The sequence below is a fragment of the Uloborus diversus genome, chromosome 2 (assembly GCF_026930045.1).
Source record: "Uloborus diversus isolate 005 chromosome 2, Udiv.v.3.1, whole genome shotgun sequence".
Taxonomy (NCBI): domain Eukaryota; kingdom Metazoa; phylum Arthropoda; class Arachnida; order Araneae; family Uloboridae; genus Uloborus; species Uloborus diversus.
In genome coordinates, this window is record NC_072732.1 from 84,067,287 (window position 1) to 84,087,786 (window position 20,500).

A 20,500-nucleotide genomic window follows, 5' to 3' on the forward strand; every position below is an offset into this window, starting at 1 on the left:
AAGGAATAGATAAAAAAAAATTTTAAGACAAAAAGTGGAAAAGGACGGAAAGCATTTCTAAACCAACTGGGGCTTTAAAATGCACCTACCGTAACTTTCGTGCGCAGCCAACTATTTGTCATTTTTAAGAGCTCCTTGACGTGGTTTATGGGAAGAAAAAAAATTTTTTTTTGAGAGAGAAATCCTTTTCTGTATTTCTGTCGCTACACGCACTCATTTTTCTAACGTATTTCAAGTTGAATTGGGAAACTTTATTTAAATTGTTAAAAACATAAGCAATACTCCGCAAGTTTAGGGATCATTTATAACAAAGACAGGTCAGTGACTTTTTAACTATCAAGCAACATTTTTTAAATATTTTTTTACTTCTTTACTTTTTAAAAATATATATTCATCTCAAAACAATAAAACATTTGTTTCTTGTGGTATAGAAAGATGGTTAAAGTTTCAATAGTGTGTTTTTACCGTAAAAAAAAAAAAGAAAAGAAAAAAAAAGAAAGAAAGATGTTGATCTAAAAATTATTTTTACTTGATTCTCATTTTTTTTTTTTTTTTAATCAATTCAATTTGATGCTTTATATTTGTGCGTTTTTAATGTTAAGAGTTTCAATACATTGTGTTTTTATCTTCAAAAGAAAAAAAAAGACATGTATTTTTACTTGATTCGCATTTTTTTAGTCAGTTCAATTCGATATTTTATATTGTGCGTTTTTAATGTTTAATTATACATTTTTAATGGTGCATATTAAAACTGTTTTAATATTATGATCTTATGATCTTTCCTATGAAAAATCTTACTAGAGTAAGTTACTGAAATCTTACGGCTAACAATAGGAGAAGATGAATGTTATATCCTTTTCATTCAAAGATGTAATAATTCTTTCTGTTCAAATGCGACACACGTTGCAATAAAATTGTTTTAACCACTGAAAAGCATTATCTGAAATAATTTGGATTCGCAGCTTCGTGATAACTAGAATTATAAAATCAATGCTGGTGTACAGGACAGTAGTCTCGTTTAGTTTCAGATAAATGTTGTTGTTTCATTACATTTCCCGAGTTGTGTCTGTGTTTTAAATAAGTTTTTGCAATCTAATCATGGCATTTTTTTTTTTTTTTTTTTGCAGTTCCCCAGGTTACTTTTCCTTTTTAAAAATATTTTATTGAGACAGAGAGAGAGAGAGAGAGAGGGGGGGGGGGGGAGGAGGCGGGGGGATTAACTTCTTTTTTTAATTATCTTTTTTTTGTTCATTTTCCTTTCTTTCTTTCCTTATTATTATTAGAATGATTATTATTCTAATTTAGTTCTTTTAAACAAAGTTCTTATTTAACGCTAATGCTGTTTAGCTACAAATTCTCAATACTGTTAAATAAAATGATAGTCATTCATTTTAGTAACTGAAGATAAAAGTTACACTAAATATAATAACTAAAAAAAATAAATGTTATAACTAAAAATAACTATAAATAATTTTTAAAAATATGTTTCAAACAGTGTAAATAGCACAATACTTACTTGTTTCATAGTTTTATATACGTACAAAATGAATTTCAAATTTAATCAAAGTTATTGCTTATTTTTTATTACGTTGAGTACATGTTATTAGTTTTGTGAAAAATAGTTATTAGTTTTATATTGTAGGTTGTTTAGTATTCCTAATAAATTAGGGTCCTTTATCTTCGCTGTGAATAATTTTTAATGTTAAAGAAAAGTTGTATTTAATCAATAAACCAGTTTTAAAAATCATTTCAATTATGATGAACACACATGCTATTTCTTTTAATCATGCATTAAACTGTGCAATCTTATGCATTCAAACTGAATGTGTACCCATATTATTGTGTTTTTATAGGATACAGTTTTGGCCAGCTCTATGGTGATTAAATCGAGTTTTGGCCGGTTTTTGCAAGTGGCATGGCCAAAATGGGTTTTGTCCGACCAAAACTACAACCCTGCTAGTAATATCCCTTACCTCAAAACAGAGGACAGGTTCACCTACAATTTTTATCGGTTACCTCCTAATTTTGGCACTTACATCCCTTTGCTTCTCACTGCTTCATTTTTGTTCGGCCGATTTAGCCAAATACACCTAAGTGCACAAAACGGTCAGTTGCTGTGTTTCAACCGAAATACAATTTGTTCAAAATGAGAAAGGATTATCAGCAAATGATGTCATGCTTTTAGGGGGAGAATTTCGTTAAATTTGACAAGGGCAAGGAAAGGGGTAACAATAAGTGTTACATCACATTTTTTTCACAATGATATGCTTAAGAGAAACAGCGTGACATGTGACGAGGGAAGGATCCTTGATACTTTGATATTTTGTGACAAAGAGGGACGAGGTCAAATTTGTGGGGGGGAAAAAACGCTGACATGCACGGACAGACCAAACATTGAAATTAAATCATTTCTAGAAAGTTTCTGACTGATTTATGCATCAAATACATCGGTTCATGAAGCTTAATCTGTATCTCAAAAATACAGAGGCTCTATATCAGATGTTATCAGTTTACAACGTATATAAAAAAATAAAATTTGTGTTTGGAATGATAAGTGGACAAGCGAAGTTCGTTGCAGATTTTTAAAACGGCAATGAGTAATAGGGCCATTACCTGAAAAGATATCTACTGCTCTTGCGGTGAAAATCGTTTACGGCATGTCGTAAATCGTATCGGAATCGTCACCAAACACGCACCTAAGGACGTCTTCGGAGATAAAGGTATATAAAAGATAAATCACGTTTTTCTCAGGATTTAGGTTAAGAAATATAACATAACTTTATTTCAATGAATTGAATATTCTTTTCGCGTATTTTGTTTTAAAGAGGAACATTTTTGGAAAAAAAAGAACAATTCATCGAGTAACATGGTTGGATTGTAGAAAAAAAGTTACTATGAATTGCGTCAGAAGAACAAAATAATGTAAATCAAGATTGTAGCAACTCTCGAGTAGATCAAAGTAAAAATGCAGACATTGTTTCACGGTTTAAAAAAAAAATCATGTTTTAAATAAAACCTTCGCACGTTTTTAGTAAATTTAGAGCTTTTATTCAAGTTGTAACGAGTAAAATCTATTGATTAAATTAAAGTTTATTTCCAAGTCCTTAACAAAAATATCTTTATTTTCCTTCCAAAGCTTGACAGCAAGAGAAAATTTCGTGTTGAAAACATAGCTCATGCTATGCAATATAAAACTAGGAATGAAGATTTAACACAACATAATGGCAAAAAAAAAAAAAAAAAAATCCATTTGTTCAAAAGATTTCACTATCATACTTTGTAAAAAAAAGTTAAAACATTTGTGATTTTAAAATAATAATAAAAATAATAATAATAAATGGAAAATTTGAGTTGGGCCAAAATACAGTATCTGTACTGGAATAAAAACATTAATAAGTAGCGTTTCAAAATAATCAAAGTTTCAATAAAACGCATTAACAATAATTTGAGAGCAAAGAATACACATAATTTTATGCTTCATTCATGAGGATTAATTCACTCCCGGCAGGTTTGAAAAAGAGTTGGCAAAGATCTTGGAATTTTAAACTGCAGAACAAACACAGGACACACCCAAACTCAAACCTCAGTAAAAATTTTCATAACTGATGCATCCTTCATAAAAGGGTGGTATCCTAATAACACAAACGGCAGGTTAGATTATACCAGAGAAAAAGAAGAGCTGAAATAACACAACCCAGGTAACTTGGCAGGCTGATGATAGGGTCATTAGAAGTCGAAAAACGTTCTGATATGTCATAAATACGTCGAATAGGTTTCCTTGGCGTTTAATGTGACGTTAAACGCTGGATCGGCGCCAAACCACTGCTGTTGGCTGCTTATGCTCCAGTGCACCTCCAGGGACTTACTACAAAGGCTCTAGGGTGCATACCCGTTTGACGTTTGGGTTTATTTTTAAGTTTCATTATTACATTGTTTCCACACACAAACAAGAGAACAAAAGATCAATATCTACCGTGTTTTCCCCGAAAATTCGACCTGGTTTTGCATTAACTTTGATGTCATAGACACAAAAGATAAGCTAGGGCTTACTGTCAGAAGATGTTTTTTATTTTAAATGCTCAATAATTTAGATTTGTTTACGCTCAAAAACACGTAATTCATTCTTGAGGAGAGGATTCAAGAAATGCATTTATTCAAACTTAAGAAATATATTTCTTCAAGTTCTATATTTATTTCTGTTCAATGAACATTCAAAAGAATCAATCTTTGATTTAGTCATGTTTTAGTTTGCAGATCCAGGGGGTCATAGCCTCCCATTAAAATGACCGAAAACAGCTTAAAACTGCGCTTTGGAGACTTCAGATTGAGATATTGTCAAGAGAGAGCTTTAGGGCCCTTATTAAGGTCTGAATATTACACTTATGACCGTCCATGAACGTTAGAAAGTTTTATAACATTCACACATACAAGGGGGGGGGGGGGTCATGGGGTTCATGACCTCTCCTTCCCTAAACTGTCGAAAATATTATATATTTACAATGTGATTAAATACTTTGTGAATAAAATGGGAACGGTTGCAGTAAGACTTTCAATTTTTTAACTATACGTATTTGTAAATCTGTGGTGCAGCGAAAGGGCGGGGGGGGGGGGGGGGTGAAAACATCTCCCAGGAGTCATTGGTTTAAACATAAATGCAAATTCTAATACAGTTGTTTATGCATATGAAAGGGCTGTTTCATTTAAAAGAAAAAAAAACCTTCAGAAGGCATTTTTGATCAAAAAACCACCTCCAGAAGGTGTTTCTAGCTGCGCTAGTGTTGTAAGTAAATATTTGAAATACTATTTGCTTTCATACATTGCTTATACGAGGTGCGGCTAGAAAAAAACCGAACTAGCACAGGTGAAACAATAAAACGAATGCAATAAGGCTGAAAGTCGCCTGGCCTGTCACGTGACTCTTGCCCCGCCTACTGCTCGAGTTTCATCTGCCTCCTGCTGCACTCAGTCTGCCCGTGGCGTCTGTTCTAAGTAGTTGACGTTTTGTCTGTGCGTCGGAAAAATGTTGAGTGTACAGAAAGAACAGCGTGTTAACATCAAATTTCTTTTCAAACTTGGAAAATCTGCAAGTGAAACGTTTGTAATGTTGCAACAAGTTTACGGCGATGATTGTTTATCGCGAACACAAGTGTTTGAGTGGTTTAAACGATTTAAAGATGGCCGCGAAGACACAAGTGATGACGCTCGCACTGGCAGACAATTGTCAGAAAAAACTGATGCAAACATTGAAAAAATCGGTAAACTTGTTCGAGAAGATCGCCGTTTAACAATCAGAGCAATGTCTGAGTTGACAGGAATTGACAAGGAAAGTGTGAGGCAGATTCTTCATGAAAGTTTCAACATGAACAAAGTGTGTGCAAAAATGGTTCCAAAGTGTCTCACAATTGAACAGAAGGAACGCCGAAGCATGATTTGTTCTGACATCCTAGAAAACATTGAAAGAGATTGTGATTTTTTTTCTTTTCCCTAAAGTCAAGTCAGCTTTGAAAGGAACTAGATTTGAGAGTGTTGAAGCAGTAAAAGAAAAAGCGACGGAAGTAATGTATGGACTTACCGAAAATGATCTGCATCATTGCTATGAACAGTGGAAAATTCGTATGGAGCGGTGTATAAACCGAGGAGGAGAGTACATTGAAGGAAATAACATCAAATTGTAAATAATGGAAAATAAAATTTTTTTATAGCATCAGTTCGGTTTTTTTCTAGCCACACCTCGTAAAACTAATTTATCGTTTGCCCCAGTAAGTGCCTTATTCCTGACCGATTTCGTGCAGTTTATTGACATCCAAACAATTACAGAAAATTTTCTCACGCAAACCCTATATTCTTCAGCGTGACCTCCCCCCTTCCCCCTTCCCCAAATGAAAGTCTGTATCCACCCTTGCACATATTTCGTGACAAATTAATATTTAAATTAAGAGAATTCAAAACTTGAGCAAAGAATCATGATAAAATATCAGGCGAAAGACGACATTCAAAGAAATGACGACGATTGCTATGACGACAAATGAAATAAAGATGAAAAACAATTCCTTTGTTGTAACGACCCGAACGTGGGGTCGTCAAGGGCATAAATTTCACCTTCCTTAATTGAGGTAAAAAGATTTAGGGGCAAATAGATTATGAGTTGATTGCGTTAAGTGCGAGTCTGCTATTTACGGCCGGCGCATCTGCGCCACGTTAACAAATGCGAATGGGCAGTTCATTCAGGATTTATGCCCTCCATTTCGGGGCAAGCAATCATTACGTCGGATTCCTTTAACCCTCCCCCCTCCTTTTCATCGATGTCCTTCATACGATTGGTTGTTAAGGGGTTGAGAAGTTCAAATCCTGCGGTTAAAAGAGATTCTGGAGAAGAAAAGGCAGAAATATGACGATATTCCTCACAGAAAGAAAGAGAAGTGCAAATAAAACATAAATTCTTGACGTGTTTTCTTTACACTATTCGTTATTCATTCTTTTCCTTTGCATTCGAAAAGTAAAATATAGCACTTGTTCGTCATAAAAAAGACTACATTATATGGATTTAGTGAGATAACAGAGGAAATCAATACAAATCATTCGATAAATTTTACGAGATCAAATTGTAACATCAGGAGTTTATTGCAACCATTATCAGTATGTACGTAAATCTTACTATGTTTTGTAACGCAATTTTAAGCCTAACGATACAGAGCTGAAATTTGACTCATATTATTCTTAATAAAGACATTTGATGATATAATATTGCAACGCAATGCTTAAAATGACGCATTTTTATATTCAGTAATTATATTCAGTAGAGTCAAAAAAAATCTGCATGATAACAGCAATTTTAGGGATAGATCAAACTGCGAACACGTAGGAAACACGTTTTGAACAAGAAAATTTTGTAGCACAAGGCTGAAGTTTGAAAAAACTGAAAGAGAGGAATAATTTTGATATAAAAGATGAGATCAAACCAAACCCAGTGGCAAGACAAACCGGGAGGGCCAAGACTAACTGTGCCCATCTCAGTCTTCCTGACCAAGGGCTCTGGGCTGTTAGACAGATGTTCTGGTTAGGTGGTCAGCCAAACGCGGAACCCTCAGGGTCTAGTTCCCAAGCACGCCTGGTACTCATTCTATCGACCCACTCAAGGGATGAACGGCTGGGTCGATATAGCCCAACCCGAGAATAAAACCTGAACTTGTGCCGTGGAAGCGCAATGCGCTACTATAGTGCCTAGAAAGAGTCTCTTTCCAGGCACTATAGCGCTGCCACTGGGCTAAGATGAGATGAATAACGACGATATAATTTGTTTGCTTATTAAAAGAAAAAAAAAATGCTTCTTGCTGAGCAGAATCATTTAACTCTGCTTTCCTTTCCGAATGTGCCCAAGACTACGTTCATTCAGTGATAGGACTAACCTAATTCATGAATTTTATTTTCTGAAATACAGTTAAAAGAAACCAGTATTTATACAACGACACAAATACACGGTTAAAAGGGGCTTTGAAAAAAAAACGCTTAGAAAAGACTCAAACACCTGTAGTTTTTGAGAAGTTTTAAAAGTCCCAAACCCACAAAATATTGCTTTCTTAGATTAAAATTAATTTACTAGTTTTATAAACAAAATTAACTTAAAATCAACATTATTCATTTTGTTTTTGGCAACGATTAAAAAGCTCGTCTCACCCACCAACAACAGGGCAAGTTTAAAATCAAATGAAAAAGTTTTTAAAAACTCGTTTAAGAAAATTATTTGAAAAGTTTTAGAAATCGAAAATCCACAAATAATTCAGCCTCGAAATTAATTGTTATCGAACAGAATTACTCTGCCGCGGACAAGTGAAGGACAGTAACTGCAAAAATGTTCATTCTTCATTTATTTTTTTTTTCTTGCATTTTTGTCATCAATTTATGTTAGCTTTACTGTACAAGCTTCCTTATTTGGTTTCCACTGGAAATAAAAAGCGCGAAAAAAAAGTCTAATTACAACATTTTCTAATTGTTAGTAATGAATCCCAAAGGCGTTTCTTCAAAGATCTCGAAAACTCATTTCTACAGATGCTGCCGTTTACCTGGCCAGCCCACGGCAGTACTACTTTATAGCAGAATTACCTGGTACGAGGGTTATACGTAAATTAAGATCCGAATTGCCGTATCCAATTGAATGTCGAAGCCTACATTGAAACGCGCATGCGTACCGACTCCCGGCATGCCTTGTTCATCAAACGACGCCATTTGCATTGGTATTGATGCAGTGTTCTTTGTACAGTGTCAGTTTAAAATGTTTAAAACAATTGATCGGCCCGCCAAGTGTTAAATACGATCGGTGATTCGGTTTTTGATGGCAAGGAGCGTTCCAGCAGCAGAAATCCATCTACAGATAAGCGAAGTGTATGGGGTTTTGTTACTGCATGACAATGACAGACCACATTCCGCTATTCACACTCAAAATCTGATCAGATCTTTTGGATGGAAACAGATCAACCACCCACCGTTCAGTCCGGACTTGACGCCGAGTGATTTTCATTTGTTCCGCTACCTAAAGGAGTTTCTCAGCGGCAAGCGCCTCGCCAAAGATGACGAGGAGAAAGAAGCAGTTTAAGACTGGTTATCCTCACAGCCGGCAGACTTCTATGATTTAGGCATACAAAAGCTTGTAGAACGTTATAACAAATGTTTAAACAAATGCGGTGGCTATGTAGAAAAATAGAGAAACATGTAAGGAATTAAATAAAAAAAGTTTTTGGAAAAAAATTGTGTTTGTTTCTTTTTTATAAGAAATCGGACCTTACTTTACGAATAACCCTCGTAATTACTAGGTATTATTCAGTTTCGCCTTTGGCAACGATTAAAAGACTTTGCCCACCCACCAACAACAGAGCAAGTAAAACAAAAACTAATTTTTAAAAAAAGGGCCTAACTTCTAATTTAAAAAAAAAACTTCAACAACAGGCTTTATACGTAAGGGTTATTGATCATCAACAGAACAGAGGAGGTCAGTTAATGTTATTCCTCACTGACGCATAGCGAGTGTTTCGACAGACTCCGATGCCCAAGAAAAAGATACACTTACCGGGTTGGGCCTCAAGCTTTGCCATGTGAAATGAAGCTCAGAAATGTGGTCGGGCACCATGACAACGAAGCCCAGCGCGTAGTCGTTCACAGTACCGTTGTTGACGTAGCGTAGCTCCGCATTTAGACCTGTAATAAAGAAAAGAAACATATTTAGAATATAATAAGAAATATAAAACAAAATCATTAAAATAAGATTGAAAATACTTGAATTTCAATCCAGCAGATATTAAACACAACTCACTGCGATTGTGACTTAAAGAAGGGACAAAATGTAACTTTTTGAGCAATTAAAAAAAAAAAAAATAGCCTAATGATTTTTTTTTCAATTTCAGCCTAAACGAAAGCACCTTAGAAAAAATTCAGAACACGACGCACTTAATTTTGTCAAGCAACATTTGTATTTCGTCACCAAATGTCGCCAACCTCTTTGTATAAAATACGAAAAATGAATTCTGTAAAAGTTGTTTCTCTCGCAACGCAGTGTCAGTGCAGAGAAAACAATCTGTCCACTACAACATGGGTTCCCAAACTTTCTCGATTAGCGGCACCCTTTATCATGGCACGCTACTCGGTTTCTGTTACATACACATCTATTGATGCCTCTTCCTACGGCACCCCAGGTTGTCGCAGACGCGGCACTCGGTTTGGGAACCCCTGCACTACAATAATCTCTCTCTCTTTTTGCCCTCAAATCTAATATGCATATGTGTTTAAGTTACGAATAGTCTAAAGCTTACAGTACAAATTCGGCAGTATTCCGCTTTAGCCTGTTTCCAATTTAAAAGTGCTAGTAAATAAAGTAAATATCAAGAAATAGACAAATTACTTTGCGGCTTCGATTTTCAATCGCAAGAACTAAAGCAGTTAATTAAATTAGTACATTGCTTTACAAAAGCTCGATGAAAAGAAGGATAGTTGAAAATTAAATTGATACAAGCGATGTCACAGCAGGAATTTTTCCAGAACCTAAAGCGGAAACATTTCATACTTCACAATACGATTCGAAATGAAAATTATTCCCCTTTAGCAATTATGCAAAGAGAAAAAAACGATTCAGGAGAACTGTTTAATTAAAGGTGAGGGAAAATTAAAATTGAATTATGAGAGGTTGGGGACAAGAGTTAATACAATAACTCCAGACAGAAGAGTGCATTTTACGCAAGACGTGAAACAAAAGAATTAACTGCATTTTAGAGCATTTCCAGCACAATTAATTCAATGAATGTCTGCACTAAAAACCAGTAAAAACTTCAGCTGTTCGACACATTTTATGTAGAGATAATTGAAAAACTCAGCCTGAAGTACTTAATGAAGGAACAGCATGTAGAAACTTATTTCACACGAGGAAATTAAAAGTAGTTTTTACATGTTTATTAAAGCGTTTTAAAATTTTAAAAAAGAAAAAAGAAGGCGAGAAACTATTAAATGATTGTCGGACACACCTTTTAATTTTTTTCCCTTTCTCTCTCTCTCTCAAACATTTTTATTTATTTATTTATTTATTTATTTATTTTGAACTGAGCAAGGTTAAATGAAAACAAATGTCTAAATGTACCGTCACATTGAAAGTACAATTTTTAGGAAAAGAAATTTGAATTTTGTGAAATGTTTTAACTGTACAATCAGTGCAAATTATCTGATAATGAATTTTTAGAATGCAGATGGAATTGAAAAGAAATTAAAAAATGTAGTTGAAAATTTGCTAAATTAGACTTGTACCTTTATGAAACACATTTGTATTCACATGAAATTTTCAATATTATTTTTGTTTTTTTTACACAATCAAGGGTTACTTGCTTTTAATCCGTAAATCTTAAAAATGTAAATTCAAATAGTTTTAAGTTTTTCTTCATATTATGGAATAGAAACTTTTTTTTCTTAAAAAATTCCCTTTTGTTTTTCAAATTGTTTGTTTGACAACGTTAAAACAATTTTCCTTGGCGGAATAAATTCATTATTAAAAATTTTTCAAGTGGTGTTGAAGAATTGAAGCCAATTCGCAATTCCAATTAATTATAGGAGAGGCTGCAGTCTCATGACAGCTGAAAGAAGTAAAACAAACAAATGCCATGACCTGCTTTTAAGCATAATGAATGAAGTTAACTTTTCTTCTTGTTTATGGAGTTTTTTTTTCTTTTTTATTCTTTTGAAATGATTTTTTTAAAGTTTTGTGGATTAGGATATTCTGGCCATTCTAAAAAGAAATAAGAAAACGTGGAACGGAATGTTTTACCTCTGCCCGTAGTCCTTTAAATCACCGCAAGGTAGCGCATTCGAACTCTAAAACTGCGATTAATGATTGGAGATATGTTAAATTTCATAACTCTAGCAGCATAACCTATTTCTATCCCTCAGCAGGGAAAGAAACAGAAAAACATTTTTTTTTTTAAATGGAAATTTGAGAAACAAAAAGAACTACTTTAAATATCCAGTATGTAATAGGGGCATTCCATGGTATTTTTAACATTTATGTAAAGTCCGTAACGTGACCTTTTTTGTCATAAATTTTAAATTTACCGTTTGAATTGCAAATTATTTTAATTTGAGCTGGTGTGTTGGTAGGAAAAGATCAAAATAAAATAATATGCTAATCAAACAGTAAATTAAAAAGTTATGGCAAAAAAAGGTCACGTTACGGATTCTACATAAATGTCAAAAATACCTTGGAATGCCCCAATAATGTCCACAGTAAGATATTTCGGTATTTATTACACAGATTGAATTTTAATTTTCCTTCTATGCGACTAATCGCTCCTTATCAGTGATTAATCCCTAAAACTGTAACAACTCAACGCTACGATAGAGTAATCGTTCTAGAATAACATTTTCGATTTGCCGTCACTTTATCAGCGATACCGAATCAAATTACCACTTGAGATAAGCCTTTTGGATTATAAATGAGCTCCCACGAAGACAGGAAACACGCAGCTTTGCTCTTTCTTCCTGTCCTTGTTAGAAGAGTAATTTTTGTTATTTTATCTCAAAACACAAGAATGTATAAATCGGAGGCAACAAGGTGGAAAGCCGAAGAGAAAATCAAATCACGAAGAAAATGACTTTTCGTTTTAAAGGAGAGATGTTTCAGCTTAACAACCAATCACAGTTTATTTCAGTACATGCCGGTCAACCTTGCTTATGCGCAAAATATTTTTTTCTCACACACACAATTTATGTAAGAAAAGGAAAAATTAATACTAGCCAAAATTCACATTAATGTCGATTCCCAGTTATCCGAAACTCTTTTAATCGGAACATTATTTAACTGGTGTTGGTCTTCTTGATTTTTATTTATTTCTTTAAATTGAATTGTCTACGCATTTATATCATTTGAAACGCTGTTAGAGGTCGTGCACAAATGATGCCACACTTTGAAAGGAAGGGGGCTTCGTGAAATTGTGTTAGTTAGTGAAAGGGGAGAAATAAGAATGGTGCATTGCCCCCTTTTTGTACCAACGAAATGTACATGAAAAATGTGACACGTGACAAGGGGATGGGAAGGAGTAAAATGATATGTGACAATTTTTGAAAAATCGGGAGGGGGATCAAAAATGTCGAAAAAAAAAGTATGGCATTATTTCTGGAAGTAAATAAATTGCTTTATTAAGTAAAGCTTTAACTACGTTTTTGAACTTAAAATTAAAGAACAAAATCCTCAACTCAACTAAATGCATTTTTTGAACACAATGTTTAGTCTCTGCGGCCTCCCGGCAGCCATTTTTGAGTACAATCTTTTGGAATTTCCAATTTTGTGAAGGAGAAGGTCCCGTTCACTTCAGTCAATGGTTCTACCAAAGAAAACCCATTTTTTCCCGCCAATATGAAAGCGACCAAAAAATTGGTTCGAAAAAGTGCCTTTATAACATATCTGTTCTTTTTTTCATGATCTCGTATAAACAAGGGCTGATTCAGGGGATGGTCAAAGGTTCAGCTGACCCCCCTGTGATGAGAAACATTTTATTTATTATTATAATTATTTTATTTTTCCTTCACTTATTATTATTATTGTTGAATGTCCTAGAAAATTAAGTTTAAATGATCAATGTTAATAATCCCTTTTTACTTAGCCCACGTTAGACACTTGTCTTTTGAAGCCTAATCAATGCAAATTCTATTACATGTAATGTAGCTTTGAAAAAGATATGGTCCTAAACCTCGGGGACTCAGTCTAGGCCCAGTAGGTCCACATACATACTTTGAAACGTATGTCAGAAATGCTGTATTTCTTTCAACTTTGTTATATCAAATTTTAATGCAACAATGTTGTGCCTTTCTTGTTTTCATTGAAACGAAAGTTTTCTCGACACATTAAACATAAAAAATATATTATTTTCATTCATGCAAACAATTTTATAATTATTTTTCACGATAACAATCTTCATTAGAATACATGTATAAATTTTTCAAATTATTTTGAAGAAAGTTCTAGTTATACTTTGTTTTTCTTTGACTTTACTGGCCACTGTAACTTGACCCCCCTTACAAAAATTTTTGCATCCACCGCTGCTCGTTAAGAACAATACATTCAAGGTCTGAGTTTGACGCATTAATTTTGGTTGATATTTCCTTCCAAATTATTTTTACCATTACCAACAATTTCTACATTTTGTAGGAATTAACCACGGGTAATTTTGTGCATTCATTACAAATTCTCTGACCCCACAACAAATTTTCTGAAGAGCATGAGAGACCAATTAAGAAAAAAAAAGAAAGAAAAAAAGGAGTGAAGCTAAATGCAAGACATGAAGCAGAGTATTTTGCAAAATTCAGATTCTTAAGATAATTTACTTAAAGGACCTCTTTTATCCATTTCGTTCCTTCTTGCAGTTCGTAATTGATATCCGCCAGTTAAAAAATGTTTGAACAGAATTTGATGTGCAGACATAAAAAGGCTACAAAATTTCTCTTGAAATTGCTTGATTTGTTATTTTTCTACTCTACTACTATAATTCAAATGTAGCTTCATTCTACAGTACATTTTTTTTTTTTTTTGGAATTCTTGAAAATAGTTATGCTTATGTCTTTCAATCAACTTTCTAGTATTAAAATACTTTTTCTTAGAAAAAAAAAAGCTTTTTCATAAGAAAAAGACATATATCGTGCATGTTATATTCCTTCAAATATAATGATAAAACATGCAGCATTACATCAATAAACAATAAAGAATAGACATCAGAACAAAAATTAAAAAGAAATTAAGAAAGGATTTGCGGGAGGCCTTCCATATTTATTTAACGACAGAGAAAATTACAAAAGAAAAGACAATCCGATTTCCACATTTTGAACTTTCATTTTCCAAATAACAAATTGATGTAGATAGTTCAAATCCGATTAATGAAGCCTTCTTGTTGTTAGCTACAATCAACGCGTAAATTACTTTCGTCACGCAGTAGTAGTTGTTATCTGGGTGCGATGCATTATCGGTCGACGAAAACGAGTCGAGCCGAGTTGTATCAGTTTGTTAGAATCTTCAAAAGATTTATGCACATATCGATGACGCAGATTAAATTCTGGATTGAATAATACATGATGATAGAGATTAGAAAGACTTGCCACCAAATTTATTGAGGCTCTTAATTGAGGAAAGTATCCGGAAGTTTTTTTTTTTTTTTTCCTGAACTGGCAACAAGGGAAAATTAAGTCGAAGAACGGCAAGACATGGACCGAAAGGAAGGGTGACAATTTTTCCTCCAGAGCCTGACTGACGTATGTCAAAAAATGGCAATTTTTAGGTTATTAACTGCTTTACATGTATAACCTTATTCCACATTGAGGTGTCACAGCAAAATTCTACAAAAAAAATAAAAAAATCTTTATAATAATTTATTAGCATTATCAGAGCTCGAGCCCCATCACAAAAAGCAGAATTTTTCTTTCTCCTACAAAGTAGCGATCATGTGACTTGCGTAAGTCTGACTTAAATACAGAATTGTTCATTGGAAGAGCTATTCTAGGTTGTGCAATGTTTACTTTTATGCACTATCGTCCCTTCTCCTCCCCCATCAAACATAATTTAAAAACATATTTTATTTGCTCAATATCAGTTATGGAAAATCAGACACTATAAACTAGTTTGAGTCATTAAATTACTTACATTGTAGAATTAATTTTGCTGCATGATCTATGATGCCCCCCATTGATGTAGATGAATTAAATGCATCAAGTTATATCACAAGTAGTAGCATAGTTTATTTGCTTTTAATGTTGCGATTCACAGCACCAAGAGAGGCTTCAGCTTAAAACAACAACAAAATTATATAATATTTCAACAGATTGAAAGCAACAACAATACAAATTTTGTCGTTTATGGTCTGGGCTGGTGTAGTATATGCAGAGAAATTGCTGAACATAGCACGCAAGCAACATGAACGATGAGACTCTTGGTGCTATAGCTCTTGGATTTCAAAATTTAAAATTTTATTTTGTTTAATCGTCTTGTAATATAGTAAAACCCCTCTAATGCGGACAATAACAGGACAGGGACTTAATAATTTTATTTACCTTAGAATCGAGGAATTAAATATTGTCAGGATTTGAGGGGTGTCAATTAGGAGGGGTTATATGATCGTACTGAATAGAAGGAATCCTACGTTTTCAAAAAGAATTCAAAAGGAGAAAAATACGTACAATGAACAACAGTGTATGTTTCTTTTTTTTTTTTTTTTGGAAAAATTAAATATGAAAGAAGTATTTTTCCGCCTGAAAAAAAAAAAAAAAAAAAACCTTCGCTATATCTTTGCGCAAAACCTTTTGACTACTGTTTAGAAAAATACTTGATTTTATTTAGTTGGTTTATAATACTTGATATTATTTAGTTGGTTTATCCCCCCCCCTTTTTTGGACTGCAATTTATAGGATTAGTTGGTAATCTTATGATTTAATTTTGCCCTATATCTGTAACTCAATATCTTATTATTTTTATTTCTAAAGTAACGGAAAAATTTCTTACTTTGGAAGAGACTACAGCGACAATAATCTCGAAGATAACCTCTAAATTTTTCTAACTGTCCACGGGCAACGCTAAGGAGTATTACGCCAGTTGTTTATAAATAGATAGTCTTACAGATTAAACATGTTATATTTGTGCATGAAGCAAAATGAGATACATATAAAGTTAATAATTGAAGACTTTATTATTCCACTACTTTGACTGCTTATTGGATTGATATGGAATTATAAAATGATATAAACAGATATTAATCTTTTTCATGATTTCGTGTTTCGAATGCAAAGAACGATAAACGTTGAATTCCAATGTCTTATGAAATATGCGAAGCTATTTAAAAACGTATTACTCATAAAGTGGGTAATATTTTCTTTGGTTTGAATTTCTACTGACTTGATCATTTATTTGATTGATTCTACGAAGTATAAAAATACTAATGTAAACAGATATAAATCGTATTTTATGCTTTCGAATGCAAATTACGACCAACATTGAATTTTGATGTCTTATGAAAGATGCAAAGGTATTTTAAAAAGAATTAATCATCGAATAATTAATATTTCTTTGCTTAATAGCCATCGTGTCTCCCTTCGAGAACATAAAAAATCTCAATCCATCTTCAAAGCAAGCACATCAATCAAACAACATTCCAATTTGCGATGGAGTCCGGGATTAAAATTAAAAAGAGACCTCCCTCAACGTTACTTGCATAACCATTAAAAACACCGTACGATTTAATGACGAATTAACAAATGGGAGGAATGTTCACGTCATTACGCGAAACAGACATCTGAATATAAACATCGGGAAAAAAAATATCAATAAAAAATAGTATCCCAGGTACTCGTCTCACGACTTCATCGTGCTTCGTTAGGGTAGTAACAAGGACGTTTCGACGATTAAGTCTGCTGAAGATTACAAAAAGCAAACAAACGAGGATGGGAAAGCCAAAACTAATACGATCCTTTCACCACCCTATTATTCATCATCTTTTGCCCAGTCGTACGTCATGTTTGTGTCTCCCCCCCCCCCCCATTAGCAATGTATGTTTTTATGGGGCGGCAACGCAGTAAAATTGCAGGGCAGGTGGGGTATAATCATGCTCATTTCGACGTACTGATGGCCGTGTAATAAGTGAGCACGTCTACGAGACGCTGACATGACCTTAATTGTAGGGGCGTAGTGGTTTGGGTTTTGATTGAGTGACTGGAATTTTTAATTTTTTGCTTCATAAAGGCCATTGCACCATGGGGCACCCAAAGGATGGCCCTCTTTTCTTGAGGGCAGCGTGTAATTTTATTGATATATAACTGCCCACACGCTTCTTCGGTTGTCGAATCTCAGGGGCATCCAAAATCGTGATGGGTGGTGAAGGCACACGATCAGAGTACTAATGGGGAAGACAGTCCAATTAAATTGATACTAGTTCGAGAATTTGCTTTATGAATGTTTGATATTAATGATAGGATATTAGTGAGGTAGGGCTTTAGCTGGTGCATTACACTACAATTAGTGATCGCTGATGAAGATGGACTATCGAAGCAATGGTGGAAGACAAATCTTGGTAAAAAATCCATCGAGTTCCGTTCGTGTTAAGATCCGCTCGAATTTTGAGCGTCATGTCAAGTTTGTCTGCATTTGGGAAAAACTGTTCAATTAAATTGATACTAGTTCAAGAATTTGCTTTATGAATGTTTGATGGGATATTAGTAAGGTAGGGCTTCAGCTGGCGCATTACACTACAATTAGTGATCGCCGATAAAGATGGACTATTGAAAAAATCAATCGAGTTTCGGAAGTGTTTCGAAAAATCCACTCGGTTTTTCAGTGGCAAGTTAAGTTTATACTATCTGCATTTTCTTAAGTGCCCCCTAAATGTCAGCAAAGCAAATGCTTAAAAAAATCTCTAAAGGATTGAGTAAGATTTTATAATGATTATTAAAGCAAATAAATAAAGAAATAAAAATCTATCAAAGATAAAAGAGAGTTTCTGAGCTGATGTTCCTAAAAGTTAAACGGAAGAACTTTGATGCTTATTAGTTCCCGTAAGATGCTTTCAAAATTAAAAAAAAAAAAACGTTTTTTTAGGTAGCAGTTTATAATTAAAATTATGATCCTCAACTTGCATAAAACTGCTATGTTCTACATGAACGAATTTACGTTACGTTTCAAACTTTTTTTTTTTGTTTTTGAAGTCATGTGCTGCTGGACGCCCGCAAAACATAAAAATCATTATTTTTTTAAATGCAAGAAAACTTTTTAGATAGTTAATACTTTATATAATGAAACATAATAGTTCTTTATAATCGATTATACCCCAATTAAAAGGCAAAAGTTAAAATTTCCAGGAATAAAGTGTAAATTTGGGCGTAAAAATGCCACACCCGTGCTGATGGATTGATCAATTATAACTTGGTTTCTTTACATAAACATAGCTGATTTTTCTTTTTCGTTCAAAATATGTACACTTTAACTACAATTATCCAATTAATCATTACTTTCAAGAAATCCCTAAACGATCAGAAGCGCACTAGATATTCATCAGACCTACTTTTAATGGCTACCTACAGAAAAGATCAATTCTTCAGAAATAAAATTTCCATGGAAGAAGGCACAAATAGCAAAAGTATAAAACATAACCAACATCCGTTAAATTCAGATTACTCTCGCTTCTTTCCAACATTGACCTCGTAAAAAAAATCTTTTCAGGCTTCTTAACAAGACTTTCAACACGCTCCGAGCTTGAGTTTGTGTGCACAGGAGTGACACTGGAGTATGTTAACAAGGTGCAGAATCCTGCCGAGCGCTACAGGTGTCAAAATAATACCGGCGCCTCCTCTCGCGAGCTTTATGGCTTTGGCATTTTTTAAGGATTCGCATTTGCTTCTATAATTGTGATTCGCCGCATCAGTTCATGTTAACTTGCAGAAATTACGCCAGGTGTCGCATATATAATGTTCTCTGTTTGACGCGTCACGTAACAGTACAATAACCGCTCAATGCATGCAACGAAAAAAAGATAAATTAATTTGAATTTTGACTTCTTGAATTCAAATTATGTTTTTCGCAATCACGAGTGTGTGTGTGTGTGTGTGTGTGTGTGTATGTAGGCGTGTATGTTTATGTGTGTGGGGAAGGGGGTATGTGTGTTTGTGTGTAGGGGGTATGTGTATGTGTGTGTAGGCATGTGTGTTTATGTCTGTGTGCAGGTATGAGTGTGTGGGTAGTTGTGTGTATGAGTGTTTGTGTGGGTGGGGGGGGGGAATGTGTGTGTGTTAGCATATGTGTTTGTGTATGTGTGTAGGCATATGTGTTTGTGTCTGTGTGCAGGCGTGAGTGTGTGGGTAGTTGTGTGTGTATGTGTAAGTGTCTGTATGTATGCGTGTGGGTTTTTGTGTATGTGTGTGTAGGTATGTATGTATGTGTTTGTGTGTGTGTGTGTACGTGCATGTATGTATTCGTGTAAGTGTAGGATATTGACGCAACCTGGAGACGATTTTCGCTAGAGGAGCAGCATCGTGAGGCGGCCGTCGAGGGTGATGCTGCAGAGGGTGCTGGCGGGAAAATGAAATGATAGGACATCAAAACAGTAAAATGAAAGCAAGAAGCAATCGTGATTGCTCAAAAACAAACGAATAATGTTTGTTTTTGAGCATTTTTTTAATTTATAATTACTATTATAAGAGCTTAATTTGCATGGGAGCTCAGCTCCTGCACTTCCTTGTTTGCAGAGAACTTCTTATGGATTAAACTGCAAGCAGCGGAATTTATAGTATTGCACTCCGGAGCTCACCTGTACATCGGTTCGGTATTGATGAACAATCATTTTCCTAACGCATAACCATACCCATTGACGCATCCCTAGTATCTTTTATACAAGTGAACTGCTAGGTGCATTTCTTAATGCAACGATAATTTATTTCTTTATTATTGCTTCGTGCAGCATGGTTTAATTCTTCATATATTACAATTTATGAGCTTTTTTCTTTTCGTAAAATTTTCAGTATGAATAAAAAAAAATTGTGAAAAGGTTTTATCTTTGTTAACCAGGTACCTAGGAACACTTAGAATTATTCTCGCATGCTAGCGTCGAGAAAAGGTTTCGGAGCATTTCTTACATAATAAAATAAAAGCTGCTGAAGCTGAAGAAAAACCTTTTTTTTTTCAATCGAAACAATAAACGCATGTCTTTATAATGTGCTTCTTGTTTGCGAAAAAGAAAAAAAAAACTTTAAAAATAAATAAATAAACCCACATTCAACTGGCAAAAAGCAGTTTAAACCAAACGTTACTTCAGATGAGGTAACAAGCAGCAAACGATGTGAGCTCGTAGTTTTCTCCTTTCACAGGAGCACGTTCAACGTTGCCTTTTCTGTCCCCCCAACATCCAGAAACATCCCTACAATAATAACAAGACCCTGTCACCCCCGTTCCCCCACACAAACGGGGTCCGGCCTTTAGCTTTGCAAATTACTATAATATGAAGCAGAAAAT

At 34.2% G+C, this 20,500-nt stretch overlaps 1 protein-coding gene across 2 annotated transcripts in view; it reads right to left on the reverse strand.

The window, feature by feature from the left end:
* LOC129235266 (tyrosine-protein kinase RYK-like) overlaps window positions 1–20,500 on the reverse strand; it is a 106,458-nt gene that overhangs the window by 51,855 nt on the left and 34,103 nt on the right. For both annotated transcript variants that reach the window (XM_054868979.1, XM_054868980.1), the window contains exon 2: window positions 9,062–9,189. In XM_054868979.1, the coding sequence (XP_054724954.1) occupies window positions 9,062–9,189 (128 nt within the window). The remainder of the gene's footprint in view (window positions 1–9,061; window positions 9,190–20,500) is intronic.